The sequence below is a fragment of the Apteryx mantelli genome, chromosome 26 (genome assembly GCF_036417845.1).
Source record: "Apteryx mantelli isolate bAptMan1 chromosome 26, bAptMan1.hap1, whole genome shotgun sequence".
In the NCBI taxonomy this organism is placed as follows: Eukaryota; Metazoa; Chordata; class Aves; order Apterygiformes; family Apterygidae; genus Apteryx; species Apteryx mantelli.
In genome coordinates this window covers 6,259,030-6,271,614 of record NC_090003.1, presented here as the reverse complement: position 1 = coordinate 6,271,614, position 12,585 = coordinate 6,259,030, and the positions used below count along the sequence as shown (strand labels likewise).

Here is a 12,585-nt window from a genome sequence, read left to right as displayed (position 1 = left end):
AAATAAGAATGCCTCTGCTTTAGATATGCTTAGTATAACCTGCCTGTTTGCTCCCCTCCAGCACTGTGAATTCAGGATGCGAGGGCATTACCATTGTCTTCGTCCTGGCTGCTACTTTGTGACTAACATCACCACCAAGCTGCCCTGGCATGTGAAGAAACATGAGAAGGCAGAGAGAAGAGCAGCCAATGGCTTCAAGTACTTCACCAAGCGAGAAGAGTGTGGCAGACTAGGTGAGTTTTCTTCTTTTCCCTCTCACCCTTCTCATCTAGTCTTTCTTATGTCCAGGCTGAGAATGCCATTAGTTAGTCTACTAGTTATGGTAGAAGTGTATTTGGTCATTAAATCAGAAAGCAAGAAATAGAGCAAAACAGAAATCTGTTGCTGATCTGCCTGGGATGAAGCATAAGGATTCCCATTTTCCCAAATAGGCCCAAGTTAAATGGAAAGAAGCTGTAACAGTTTTGTGTATATATTTGTCGAAAGATAAACTTCCCCTTTGTGTTTTTCCTTTTAATCTGTCAAAGGCCTTTTTTGTACTTTGCAGTCTTTTGTGCCTACTGCTTGTCTTGGGCAGAGTTGAAGGGTGCTCTTAGGAGTAAGAAAAGCGTAAGCAAAATGTCTGTTCTGATGAGTCTCTTTTGTGTAAGGAGAAGTCCTCCTGCATCAGTTTCCAGTAGCTGTTTTGCCTCATTCCAGGCAGCTTCATTTGAAACTTCTTTTTCTTTTTTGATAGCTCTTGCCAGGGCTGCATATTGAAAGCCAAAGGGTAAATATTCTGTCTGGAGATAGACAGAGGTATGGGGAGCGGTGTTCAATAAACTTCTCCCTTCTCTTCCTACCCCATTCTCCACAGCTGCTTCTCAGCAGCAGAGAACTACAGGACCAGAGAAATACAGCATCGTTGCTTTATGCCACCCTCCTACCAGAGCATGGCCTAGGGAAATACCTGGGATGTGGCACAGCACTCAGACCAGGGCATGCCCATTTGCCAAAACTATTAGCAGCACTGCAGTACTTACTTAAATCTAAGGGTCTCTCATGTAAAGCTGGTAAAAGAAATGCATAACAACAGAAAGTAGAATGAATTCCCAGAGCAGTATCCTGGAGCTTAAAGTCCAACACTCTGAACCAGGGGGAGTCCCTAAAGCTAACCCTGACAAAGCTCCATCCTCCACTGCCTGGGATTCACTAACCCTTTTAGTTGTGTTTTGGCTCAGCTTTATCACAGACCCAGTCTTCTGACAGACTCATGTCAGCCCTGGCTTAAAGTTTTAACAAAATGGTTGAGAAAAATACTGCTTTCCTTTTTGTCCATACTGTTGCTTTCCCTGGATGCTGTTCTTTTTTTCTAGAATTACAGGGAAACAGTTAACCACAATAACCAGAGCTGAACTTTTCCCTTACGCTTTGAAAACACAAAGAATTTATACCCAAATGGGTAAATTGCTTGTGGTAACCAGGGCAGTCAGTGTCAACACTCCACAGCCAGTCCTTACCTAGGTCTCATTTACACATGTCAGTAGATTTAGCGCAGTTGCTGTTGTTTACTCAACTTTTGGTGTTTCAGGTGATAGCAGGGGCTAGACAAAGCAGGACAATGATATATGACACCCAGCCTACACTGCTGCCGTAGCAACGGGCGAGCCTTCACCTGCCCTTTGCTGATACTGTTTCAATCCCGCCAGCACTGTTTGTTCTCCAGCCCAAAGAACAGCACACCGTGATGGGGAGGGCAAATGAGGTGCGGCTGTGGGGGAGTGGAATACCTAAACAAACATAAACTTGGCATGCACATAAAACACTATCTCTGAGCTAACTATGGGCTGGGCAATTCAGGAGCTGTTTGGCAGCAAGACATCTACAGAGCGTGCATGTGTCAGCAGTGTTTATTTTGGGAGTGGAGGGGGGTACATGTATCCAGCAGGATGTACATATGCCTATTGCTTGGGCTTGCCATGCATTAAATGTACATTTAGCCAGGGCTATGTATTTACCCATGTAGATACAGACAAGCATGATGATAGGCTGGTGTAGCTGGATATGTTTGTGTAGGTGTCGATGGTTATACCAACATGTAAATGCATGTCTGGTTTTCTGTATACCTTTGTTCTTTGGGTTAAGGATGTATATAGCAGGTGCAGAAGCACTGGCCTGTTTTAGGGTCTGAGAGAGTTTGTGTGCGTGCATATATAGGTATACGTATATAATTATGTATATATATAAGTAATATATATATGAAGTTTTCTGTATGTGTGCACACATATTTATATATAAATATAGACAGTATGCGTGTGTGTAGATAGATCAGTAAAAACTGGGCCTGTCTGCAGCTCTGTACCTATATATACATGAGGCTATGCACAGGGGATGATGGAGATTAGATACAGCAGGAATCTTGATATAGCTGTGTTTTAACTGCAACGAGCCCTTATTTATCAGATATAGAAGGTAGCTTTTCAAGATTGTCTGATAACAAAGACACAAACTCCCAATATGTATGGCAGTAGCCACAAGGAGCAGAACGTGTCAAGTGCTGTGTGCCAGAACCTGCATAAGTTGTTTGTTGTTTTTAGCTGCCCATATTACACAAAAAATTTGGAGTGGCAATAAGCACTTCCTGGCTCCTTTCTATCTGAAAGGAGAGTATAAACTGTCCAGCGGTAGAGCTTTTAAGAGACTGTTCTTCTGTTCTAAGAGTACAGTTAAAGGAAAAAAGACCAAAAAAAACCCCTTTTCTAGTCTGACTAATCATAAACATGTATTTCTGAGACTGGATAACCTGAGGCACCACGAGTCCTAATGGTATGACTAGGCATAATGGTAACTTTCGTTCCTTCATAACAAAAGGAAGAGGGATGTGACTAGTTTGCAGCTGAGGCCTACTTTTTGAATCCACGTACACTGCAGTCCTTTCTTGCAGTTTCTCAGCAGGTTAAAGATTATGGTTTTCATCCAGGACTGTTCCTGAAGAACCCACGACCACAGAGACCCTCGAATCCACTGGAAATCAATGTAGCAGCAGCCTCGCCCTGTCTCCAAGGCATCTCCCCTACATCCCCTCTTCCTCTCAGTACTTTCATGTACTACATACATTGGTTTTATGTTTGCAGGTTGCAAATATAACCAGGTGAACAGCCACTTCCACTGCATTCGAGAGGGCTGCCAGTTCTCTTTCCTGCTCAAGCACCAAATGACATCCCACGCCAGGAAGCACATGAGAAGGATGCTGGGGAAGAACTTCGATCGTGTTCCTACTCAGGTGACTCACTGGTTAAGTTGTAGATCTGCATGTAGTGATAGTTCTTTTGGTTGCTTACTGCAGAACAGCATTAGTGCCAAGACACTTGCACCCAGCCTCTTAAGGATATATCTGCATTGCAGCTGGGATGTGCAAGTTCACCTGAGCTAGCTTTAGCTGGTTTGGCTTCCATTATACTATAGGAAAGATGATGAAGCATAGACATCAAAGCATTACTTAGTCTGAACAGCCTTTCCTGGTGAGTTGCAGAGAAAAACGTGAGAGGGCTAACACTGTAAAATATTCATATTTACAACCTGCACTCCATCCCTGCTCTCTCAATATACACCAATTGGCTTATTAAAATCAAAGCGCTTAGGCTGTGGAAGAATTGACCGTTTTGGTTAAAGTAAACATATCCTGTTGCACATGCAGAATTATTTGCTGCTACCACCTACGATGGGAGAAATACCAGTCTCAAAATTTCTCTTCCCTTACCTGATTTGGAGTTGAGATAAGTTGGGACTTTTTTTGTTTTCTCTCAGAAAGTAGCAGGGCTGCGCAGTTGCTTTTTTCTAACATAACTGGCAGATTAGGTTTGTCCCTGTTTTGTGAATAAATTGAAAAGTTTCAACTGCAACACAGAGCTGCTGCTCAGAATGGTAGCAGTCCTGCAACCTCCTGTTTTTTCTTCTTGTTCCTTAGTTTCTTTAACTTCCCCGTTGACCTGGGATATGAAACAAACTAGCTTTATTTAAACCCCTGTGGCTGGTCTGGCCCTTGGGACATCTTTTGGTATATGAAAAACAAAAGCTGCAGAAGTAAGATGGGAATCCCCTTTCATTCTACCACATGGGAATGGGAGGTCCCTGCTGGTTGTCAAGTACTTTCAATAAGTTAATTGTTCAAGTTCACTGCTGTTGGATTTAATGAGCTCACTGTGTGACATGCCAAGGAATTGGTGTTACTGTTGTGGTAGCTATTGCTCTTAATATGAAAAGCTTAGGTAGAAGACTCAACCTGAGGAGAGATTTAACAAATAGATTGGTCTCCACTATACTGCCTTATAACTGTTGAAGATTTCTAGTATATGCTGAGCTGAAAACACTAGTTTTGACCTCCATCTCCTTCACTGGCCATTCTGTGTCACTTTAACAGGGCAGAGATAGTCATCATTGTCTCAGGAATCCTGGGAGCAAACAGTGCTAGTCTGCATCTGCTGCTGTGCGTAGCCCATGCAGCAGTCCAGCAAATAACAAAAAGAGGCTGAAAGCACAAGTCAGGGCACGTGGCAAAGCTAACGTAGTTGCTGTAGTGCCACTGGCTTTCTGCGTTTAAAAGTACTAACTCCAGTTCTTCTCGCACCTTGCTGGTCAGTAGGCACTTACTGGTGTGCTTGTATATAAATTCCTTCTTCGTACTTACCCATGTGACTACCCAGAGGAGACCGTGCCGTGCCAGACCCCAAGAGCTGCATGTGCACAGAGTGTAGCAGGATACACACAGAAGAGCGCGGGTTTCAGGCTGCGTTGCTCTGTTGCACTGTATCGGCATGCAGGCACTAGGGCAGTCATGCCAGTAGTCATATTCCCAGTCTCTAAATGCAGCAGGACCTACACAGTAAAGTAGTAATGCCAAGATTAACACCTCCTGTTTTTGAATGCATCAGAATCCACACACCAGGATACTGGTGCCAAGATTAACACTCCCAGCCTCTGAATGCATCACAATTCACATACCAGGATGCAAGTGCCAAGATTAACACTCTGAGCTCCCAGTGAAGCAAGATTCATGCTCCCAGCCTCAGTGCCATAGGTTCCACTCGCAGGCATGTTCCAGCTATCCCCCAAGAACAGAGGCAGAGAGGAAAACGTGCAGACAGATGGTTTTGGTCTTGGCATCTTGCTTTTGGTGTGAAAGTCCCCGTCCTGTTTTCTTGCTGCAGGTTATTGGCCACGCTCCAAGAAGTGAAAATCTCCCCCATGTTGGCAGCATGGCACCCAGCCCAGCTTCATCAGGAACCCCAGCTTCCTTTCAGGGACCCCAGAGCATGATGGACACTGAAACAGATGAGTACATGGATTACACTGGCTGTAGCCCTGGGGGGATCTCCTCTGAATCTTCCAATATGGACCGCAGCTGCTCCAGCACTCCAGTGGGCAATGAAAGTACATCAGCAGGTAATAGAGAACGGAGGGGAAGTGGATTATCAGTCACATGTTCTCTTGAGAGAGAAACTCATAAAGAGAGGCTAAAGGAAACAGCACCTTAAAATGTAAACGGCACCAGTTCAGCTTCAGACATAGTGTCCTGTACTAACCCAGTTCCCAGCCATCATTTGCAAGACAAACTCCATCTGAATATACACTTCAAGGGTCCATGAACTAATAGCATATCTTTCTTTCTCCCCCTGAAGAGAGGTTTTTATCCTGTATCTTGGTGCTGGATCTATTTGAATAACTGATCTTTAAAAAAAAAAAAAAAAAAGGTTGTGGAGCTTTTTTGTCCCTGGCTTTTCCCCTGATGTCTTTTTGTATTTCCTTGTGCTGCATCTGAAGTCAGGCATTTTCCTATACTCTTGAGGTTCAGAAAGACTGTACAGTAGCAAATATTATACACAAGGGCGGGGGGAAACTACCACATCTTCAGAAAGCAACATGTAAAAGCTCACTGACCTCCTTTCCTCATACAAAAGACTCAAGCCTCTTGTGCCACTTTGCAGTGTTGCACAGAAGAGAGCTCCACCATCCCCCTCTTTCTGGAAGTAAGATTCTGTCGTCATTTCCTGTTTGCAGGACCACTGGATAGCTGTCTCCCACTGCCCTGTGTTACAGTTATCCTCTCAGTAGCCAGATATCCATTATGAGTTCTGTATCATCTAGTGATGACCCAAGGATCTCTTAGCTGTCCTTCCCAGGGTTAGGTGTTGCATTCTAGAAAGGCTGCCTCAATGAGCTTGCTTTAATTTCAGATGCATTTTCCTACTTTTCCTTCCCACACCAAATAGATAAATCTTATCATATAACATATCTCCTTATGCAACCATCATATGAACACTGCTGGATCATGATAGTGGTTCCCCTGTGGCATTATAGCTCCTCCAAAGAGTTGTTGGTGGGACAGCAGTTCCTGGGACTCTCTCCACTATCAGCACACCATCCACCCTGAGTCACACTTCCTAGGGAATGCCCCCCCGCCCCACTGCTCTCCATGTAGCAAGTGATCTCATGTGTCCAGTGTGCCAGACCACCCTCACAGCAATTAGTTGGTATAAGCTGGCACCATATTGATGAACAAGGACTAAACAAGCAGGAATTTCTGCTTGAAAGACTGCAGCTCTTCCCTCATGCCACTAAGGCCACTCTGTTCTTTCTGCAGAGATACCCCTCCTCTTCCTGATGCTGTCAGTTCCTCACCTTCCATTTCCTCTCTGTTACAGTTCCGTTTCGTACATTCGTGAATGTATTTTCCATTTTCATCATATTGCTTCCGCTCTTGGGTTCTCATTTCAGTTCTTTTGTTTTTCTTTTTTGTTTGTTTTTTTTTTTCTTTTTTTCTGCTTTTTTATTTTCTCTCCACATTCTCCAGGCTGCCTGGTTCCTTCTACTGCTACTGCTGCTGCCGATGATGCTACCCACAATGCACCACAACCTCAGCCACCACCTCTGCCTCCATCCTTCTCACAAGCCCTGCTTAGGTCTCCCCTTCCCACCCTTCCCTATCTTTTCTCTCCATCTTGTCTCTCATACTCTCTGCTCAGTGCCACTCTTGGAGCCAGCAGGGGCATTGTCATGCCTGCCGCCAGCACCTCTGGGTTTTCGCCCATCATTGCCACTCCAACTCCAGTAAAAAGTGACGTTCCCTTAGTTCAGGATGCAGCAGGTAACAGTTCTTTGCTTTCTCTCTTAGTGTTCCTTGCCCATCTCCTCCCCCACTCACCCTGCCCATGTTTTTCTCTGCTCCTTGGATTTCCTCTGGGCCAGTTAAAAAAAAAAGCATATGTCACTGTGGCTCATTAAACTTTATCCAAGGGCCCTCCATGCCTACTTCATTTGACTGCAGACACAGTAACAGCAGGCTGTAACCATAGCTTAGGAAAGTAACCAAAAGCATAGCAAATCATTGTGAAAAGTCAGAAACCTGCAAGTAATTTCCCACTGATTCCAAACTATGACAAAAAAGCTAACAACAAAATCTGTAGTTAAAACTCACTTTTAGTCTCTTTATAATAATGGGGTAGCCCCAAAGCAAACTCTTGACCCGGCAGCATTAATGGGACTTGGCCTTCTGGTTTAGATCTTCTAGGCTCCCAAGCTCAGTGCTTAGCACAGTCTGCTGCACGCACCTTGGCAGGTAAATGGCTGACAAAGTACCCGGTTCCAGGATTTCTACAGGTCCTTTCAGCTTCACTGCTTCCTACTGCTATATAAAACCATAAAAATCAGGGCTGCTTTCCCCAGCACAAGTAACAGAGACAGGGAAGTCCAGTCAGTGTCACTGTGATGACATCATCAGACCTCTCAGGCTGTTTCTCACACTCACTGTTATTTGCATCTGCTCGTACAGCTGCAGCAAATACATCTAGATTTTTAGTGTTAAGCTGCCATGTTTCCCATGTGTGACTAAGATCAGAGATGTCTCAGGCTGGGGATTCTCATTCCAGCTGGGAATAGTTTTTAGGGTGTGTCTCAGTTTTGGCCTCTTTTCCCAACTCCCAGCTCTTTTCTAGTTAATTAAGAGCATATTTATGCTTAAAGTTCACATTTAAGAGGATTTTGGCAGCCTAGAAAGGTCCCAGTCATTCTTCCTGCCAGTTTCACTGTGTGCGTGTGTGGTAGTGCAGAAACCCAAGATGAATGGTGAGGACTGTGGCTGGCGGACCAGCTCTACTTGGAAGTTCAGAGGTTTTGTCATAGGACTTGGCAGGAGAAAGACCCTTGCCCTGTCCAGGGAAGTGTGTTCCAGTGAACAAAATAAGACACACGAAATTAGGCTTTGTTTTGTTTTGCTTTTAAACTGATCTGCATGCAACCTGAAACACCTTACTTCTGTGCTGTGCTTTCCTCTATTTTTTTTTTAAGGTTTCCTTTCTTTTACCTTTAGGTTTTAAAACAGTTTCCTGAATTTTCACGTCATTATTAGTTGACAGGACAGGCTTAAGGCACACACTTACCATTGAGATTTGCTTGGGATTAAATCTGTTGAGGCTTGTAGTCTTCAACTGGTTGTTAGGGACTGAGCATTGTCTAATGGCTAGAGGAGGAGAGACAGAACCAGGTTACCTTCTTTCCTTTTTCATACCTTGCTCTGAAACTCTGCCTGTATGAGAAAAGAAAATTGTTTAACAAAACTTTGAAGCACGTGTATTTGAACTGTTGTAAAAGCTAGATATTTTGTTACAGTTTAAAAGTTTAATTCCACTTATTCCTCAGATTTTTTGTCCAGAGTCTTATCCCTAAAATGTTGTTCCCATACTGCTGTCTGAATGATCTGCGTCTGTACTAAGAGACTTGATGGTCTGGCTGTAATAATTTCCTTTCTAAAAGGAGGAGTAAGGAATTGGTCTGGATAGCAGGTGACGATGTCCAGGCAATGATGTGCTTGTCGCTTGGAAGCAGAGAACTAGGTTTACAATACAAAACGTTTTGGGGGGAGCAGATATAATTGGTCACAGATTCTATAGCTAAGAGCTTGCTAGTTTGAAGTCTGCAGTGGTAGAAAGTTATTCTTTCCCTGACAGCAGGTTAAATTTGCCTTAACGTGCTGTTTCTACCAGCTGCATGTCAGTAAGTTGGTCTCACCACGGATGCCCCAAGCTGGCTTCCTTATTTGCAGTCTGAGGCAGAGTGCTATGCAACAAACGGGTGTGGAAAATTTTTTGCTCTTTGCTCATCCTACAATCTGTGAAGCCCACATGAACCAAACAGGGGGCTTAGGTTGCTGCTATCCATTCCATAGACTTACATCTTTTAGTACAGTGTCAGTTTAACTTTTGGAGGCTTCCTTGGGTAATCGCCACCTTCTCTTAAAAGGTTGACATTTGAAGGGCCAGATATGGCAAAACTAGCATCCATCACTTTTAATACCTGCTTATCAGCCAGGAAAAATAATTCTGCAACATTCAAACAAACAAATGACTGCTTCACTCTCTCAGACAAGGATGCAAGCTAGTCTGGATTCTCAAGCCCCAGGCACTGCATGTCACAAATCCTGCCTCCTTTTAACAGGATGGCAGTTCCAGCATGAAGATGAAAAAACAAACATCCCCTCCCCCCCCCCAAAAAAAAATGTTTTAGTTGCAAACTATAATTTCCAGTTACACTCACAGTTTTGCACTTGGTGAGACATTCTTCTTGCCTCCAACCTTCTCTGTGCTGCATGTTGATACTGAAGGTTGTGGTTTGATTCTGGAAACAGCAAGCAGAGAAGAAAAAAAGTTAATAGATATAATGGGGTCAAGTCCTTGATGTCAGCTTGATCCTAGGGGATGTGAGCACTAGTCGATTATGCTGGCCCCGTGAACGAAACTGGAAAATAGATGAGGGCTCTTTATTTACTAGGGGCATCGTGTGATTTTTGAGACCCAAGGGAAAGCTGTAAAACTGGTATCTTCTCTCAGAGTTAGCTGGCTAGTGATGATGAGAATTAGCCCCATTGAACATCTGTCCATCTGTCTTTCTAAGTGCACTCATTGTAATATGTAGGCTCATTACAGTGAGGGATGTTCCAGTCTCCTGGCCAAAGTCCATCCTGTTTCTATAAATCCCCCCCTCACACTTTCAATCATGCAGGGGATCTTCCTTCACTTCTTGCCTGTCCTTGGCAGTTGTAGCGTATTACTTTGTCCAGCTTATGAAGAGCGGGGAGAGGGGAAATCAGTACACATGTACAGATTTTAGAACACTTAAACACATTTGACACTTTTATCCCAATAAAACTGTAGTAAAACACCTCAGGCCTTGCTTTAGAACAGGCCAGCTCCTCTGTGATGAGAGTAGGAGTAGAGATAACTAGAAAAGGCTGCGAGACTTGCAAAACAGAGAAGCAACAGTTCCTATTTGGACAATACCAAGTATACAAGACTGACAATTAAAGGCAAGGTGGAGTGTGCTCGAAGTTGAGGATGTGATGTACAGCAGGCACCAGCCAGCACATCATCCCAGAGTTCAGGCTTACCTGGAGCTTGAGAGATGAGCTGCGGGGTGGGAACAGTTGCAGCATTGTTTACAGGGTTTGCTGGGATGGTTAGAGGAGATGAACAGCAACCTGTCTGTCAGCAATACCACTCTCCCTTTTTCTCCTCAGGGAATACCATCACTATGCCAACTGCCTCAGGGGCCAAAAAGCGTTTCTGGATTATTGAGGACATGTCCCCATTTGGCAAGCGCCGTAAGACTGCGTCCTCACGTAAGATGCTGGATGAGGGGATGATGCTGGAGGGATTTCGCCGCTATGATCTCTACGAGGACTGCAAGGACTCCAGCTGCCAGTTCTCTCTCAAGGTTACCCACTACCACTGCACACGGGAGAATTGTGGCTACAAGTTCTGCGGCCGAACCCACATGTACAAGCATGCCCAGCACCACGACCGCGTTGACAACCTGGTACTGGATGATTTCAAACGCTTCAAGTCTTCACTGAGTTGCAACTTCCCAGACTGTCAGTTCTCTGGCAATAGCACACACTTCCACTGTCTGCGTTGTGGCTTCCGCTGCACTGACAGCACCAAGGTGACAGCCCACCGTAAGCATCATGGCAAGCAGGACGTCATCAGTGCTGCTGGCTTCTGCCAGTTCAGCTCAAGCGTGGACTGTGAGGTGCCTGACTGCAAGTACAAACTCAAGTGCTCCCATTTCCATTGCACCTACCCTGGTTGCAAACACACAGTGGTGGGCATGTCTCAGATGGACTCACACAAGCGCAAACACGAGAAGCAGGAGCGGGGGGAGCTTCCTGCCATCTCTCCCGGTCCTGAGGGCCTTGCCCACTCCACTCTTGAGTATGACATCCAGAACTCTTCCATCAGCCTGGACAGTTCCCTCAACCTCAGCACTGACAACAACAGCTCCCTCTTCTTCCTGCAGAACGCAGCTGGCGTGGGCCTCAATGATTCCCTGGACCTCAGCAAGAAGCAGTCAGAAGTCACTGAAGGTCCATCACCAAGCAGAGCTGGGACCACCTCTCAGGAGAGAGGAGCAGTGGCATCTGGCTCTGGTGATGTGGAGGATGAGGATGACTCTTCCCAAGAGGATGAGGAGGATGATGAGGAGGAGATGAATGAAGAAGAGGAGGAGGATGAAGAGGAGGAGGATGATGATGATGACGACGAGGATGATGAAGAGGAAGACCTGAACACAGATTCTGAAGAATCGCTGCCTGACCCTGAGGGCCTGGCCACTAAAGAAGATGGGGAAACAGAGGAGGCTGCTTCTTCCACAGACCATGGTGATGCTTCCAGGTCACAGGGCGAGCCAGCCCCAGCCCTTACTCCAGCCCCTGTTCCTACTTCAGCTCCAGCTGCTGCCCCAGCCTCTACCCTTGCTCCAGCAACTTCTCCTTAACCTTAGTGAAAACAGCAGCAGTGGTTTGGTTTTGCTCTTATACAGAATTACTAAGAGGACCCCATATGCGGCAAGAACAAAGATTGGGATGGCAAGTGAAAAAACAAACTCCGTGCCACACGAGAGAGAGGAAGGAAGGAAACCCATGCTCCACAGGCCCCATAAGAGAGACAGGTTCGCAGCAGAACTGGTGCTGCATCACTTCATTCTGCAGATCACAGAAAATCAGGGCAGGATGCAGCAAAAAAAAAAAAAAAAACCCTTTTCTACAGACACGAACCTTGAGGGTGCCGGCTGCTCTTCCTTGCCCCCTGTATGGTGCGTGGGGCCTGCACCCATCTGGGGACCCTTCATTAGAGGTGGGGTTCTAGCCCCCCATTTTTCTTTCTGGGTTTTTTTCTCCATGTTTTCAGTTGTACGATATTAATAATAATCTCCACTTCTTGGAGGGGGGGTGGGTGGGAACAACAGGTAATGAATTTTAGAAATATATATTTGTGTGTGTGTCTCTCTCTCTCTATATATATATATAATGTACACACACACACACATATATAACATGCAAGGAATTGGTGTCACAAAGACAACTAGCTCAGCTTTTGCCAGTGGGAAGGAGGGGGTGAGGGGTGTGCTCGCTCTCTCTCTTTCTCCCTCTCTCTCTCTCTCTTCTTTCTCCAGCATTAAATGAATGGCATCAGACAGCAAGGGTGGGAGTGGGTATTTATTGTCACATAAATGAGGATGCATTAATGAATGAGCAGGGGTGGGAATGGGACACTCCTC

At 45.2% G+C, this 12,585-nt stretch overlaps 1 protein-coding gene across 1 annotated transcript in view; it reads left to right on the top strand.

Moving 5' to 3' along the window:
• The window catches only part of CASZ1 (castor zinc finger 1), a 112,859-nt gene extending 100,623 nt beyond the window's left edge, over window positions 1–12,236 (top strand). Inside the window, exons 16-20 of the mRNA XM_067311283.1 lie at window positions 62–233; window positions 3,114–3,262; window positions 5,187–5,421; window positions 6,830–7,123; window positions 10,547–12,236. Of these exons, the coding sequence (XP_067167384.1) occupies window positions 62–233; window positions 3,114–3,262; window positions 5,187–5,421; window positions 6,830–7,123; window positions 10,547–11,802 (2,106 nt within the window). The 3' untranslated portion in view covers window positions 11,803–12,236. The remainder of the gene's footprint in view (window positions 1–61; window positions 234–3,113; window positions 3,263–5,186; window positions 5,422–6,829; window positions 7,124–10,546) is intronic.
• The last annotated feature ends 349 nt before the right edge of the window (window positions 12,237–12,585 follow it).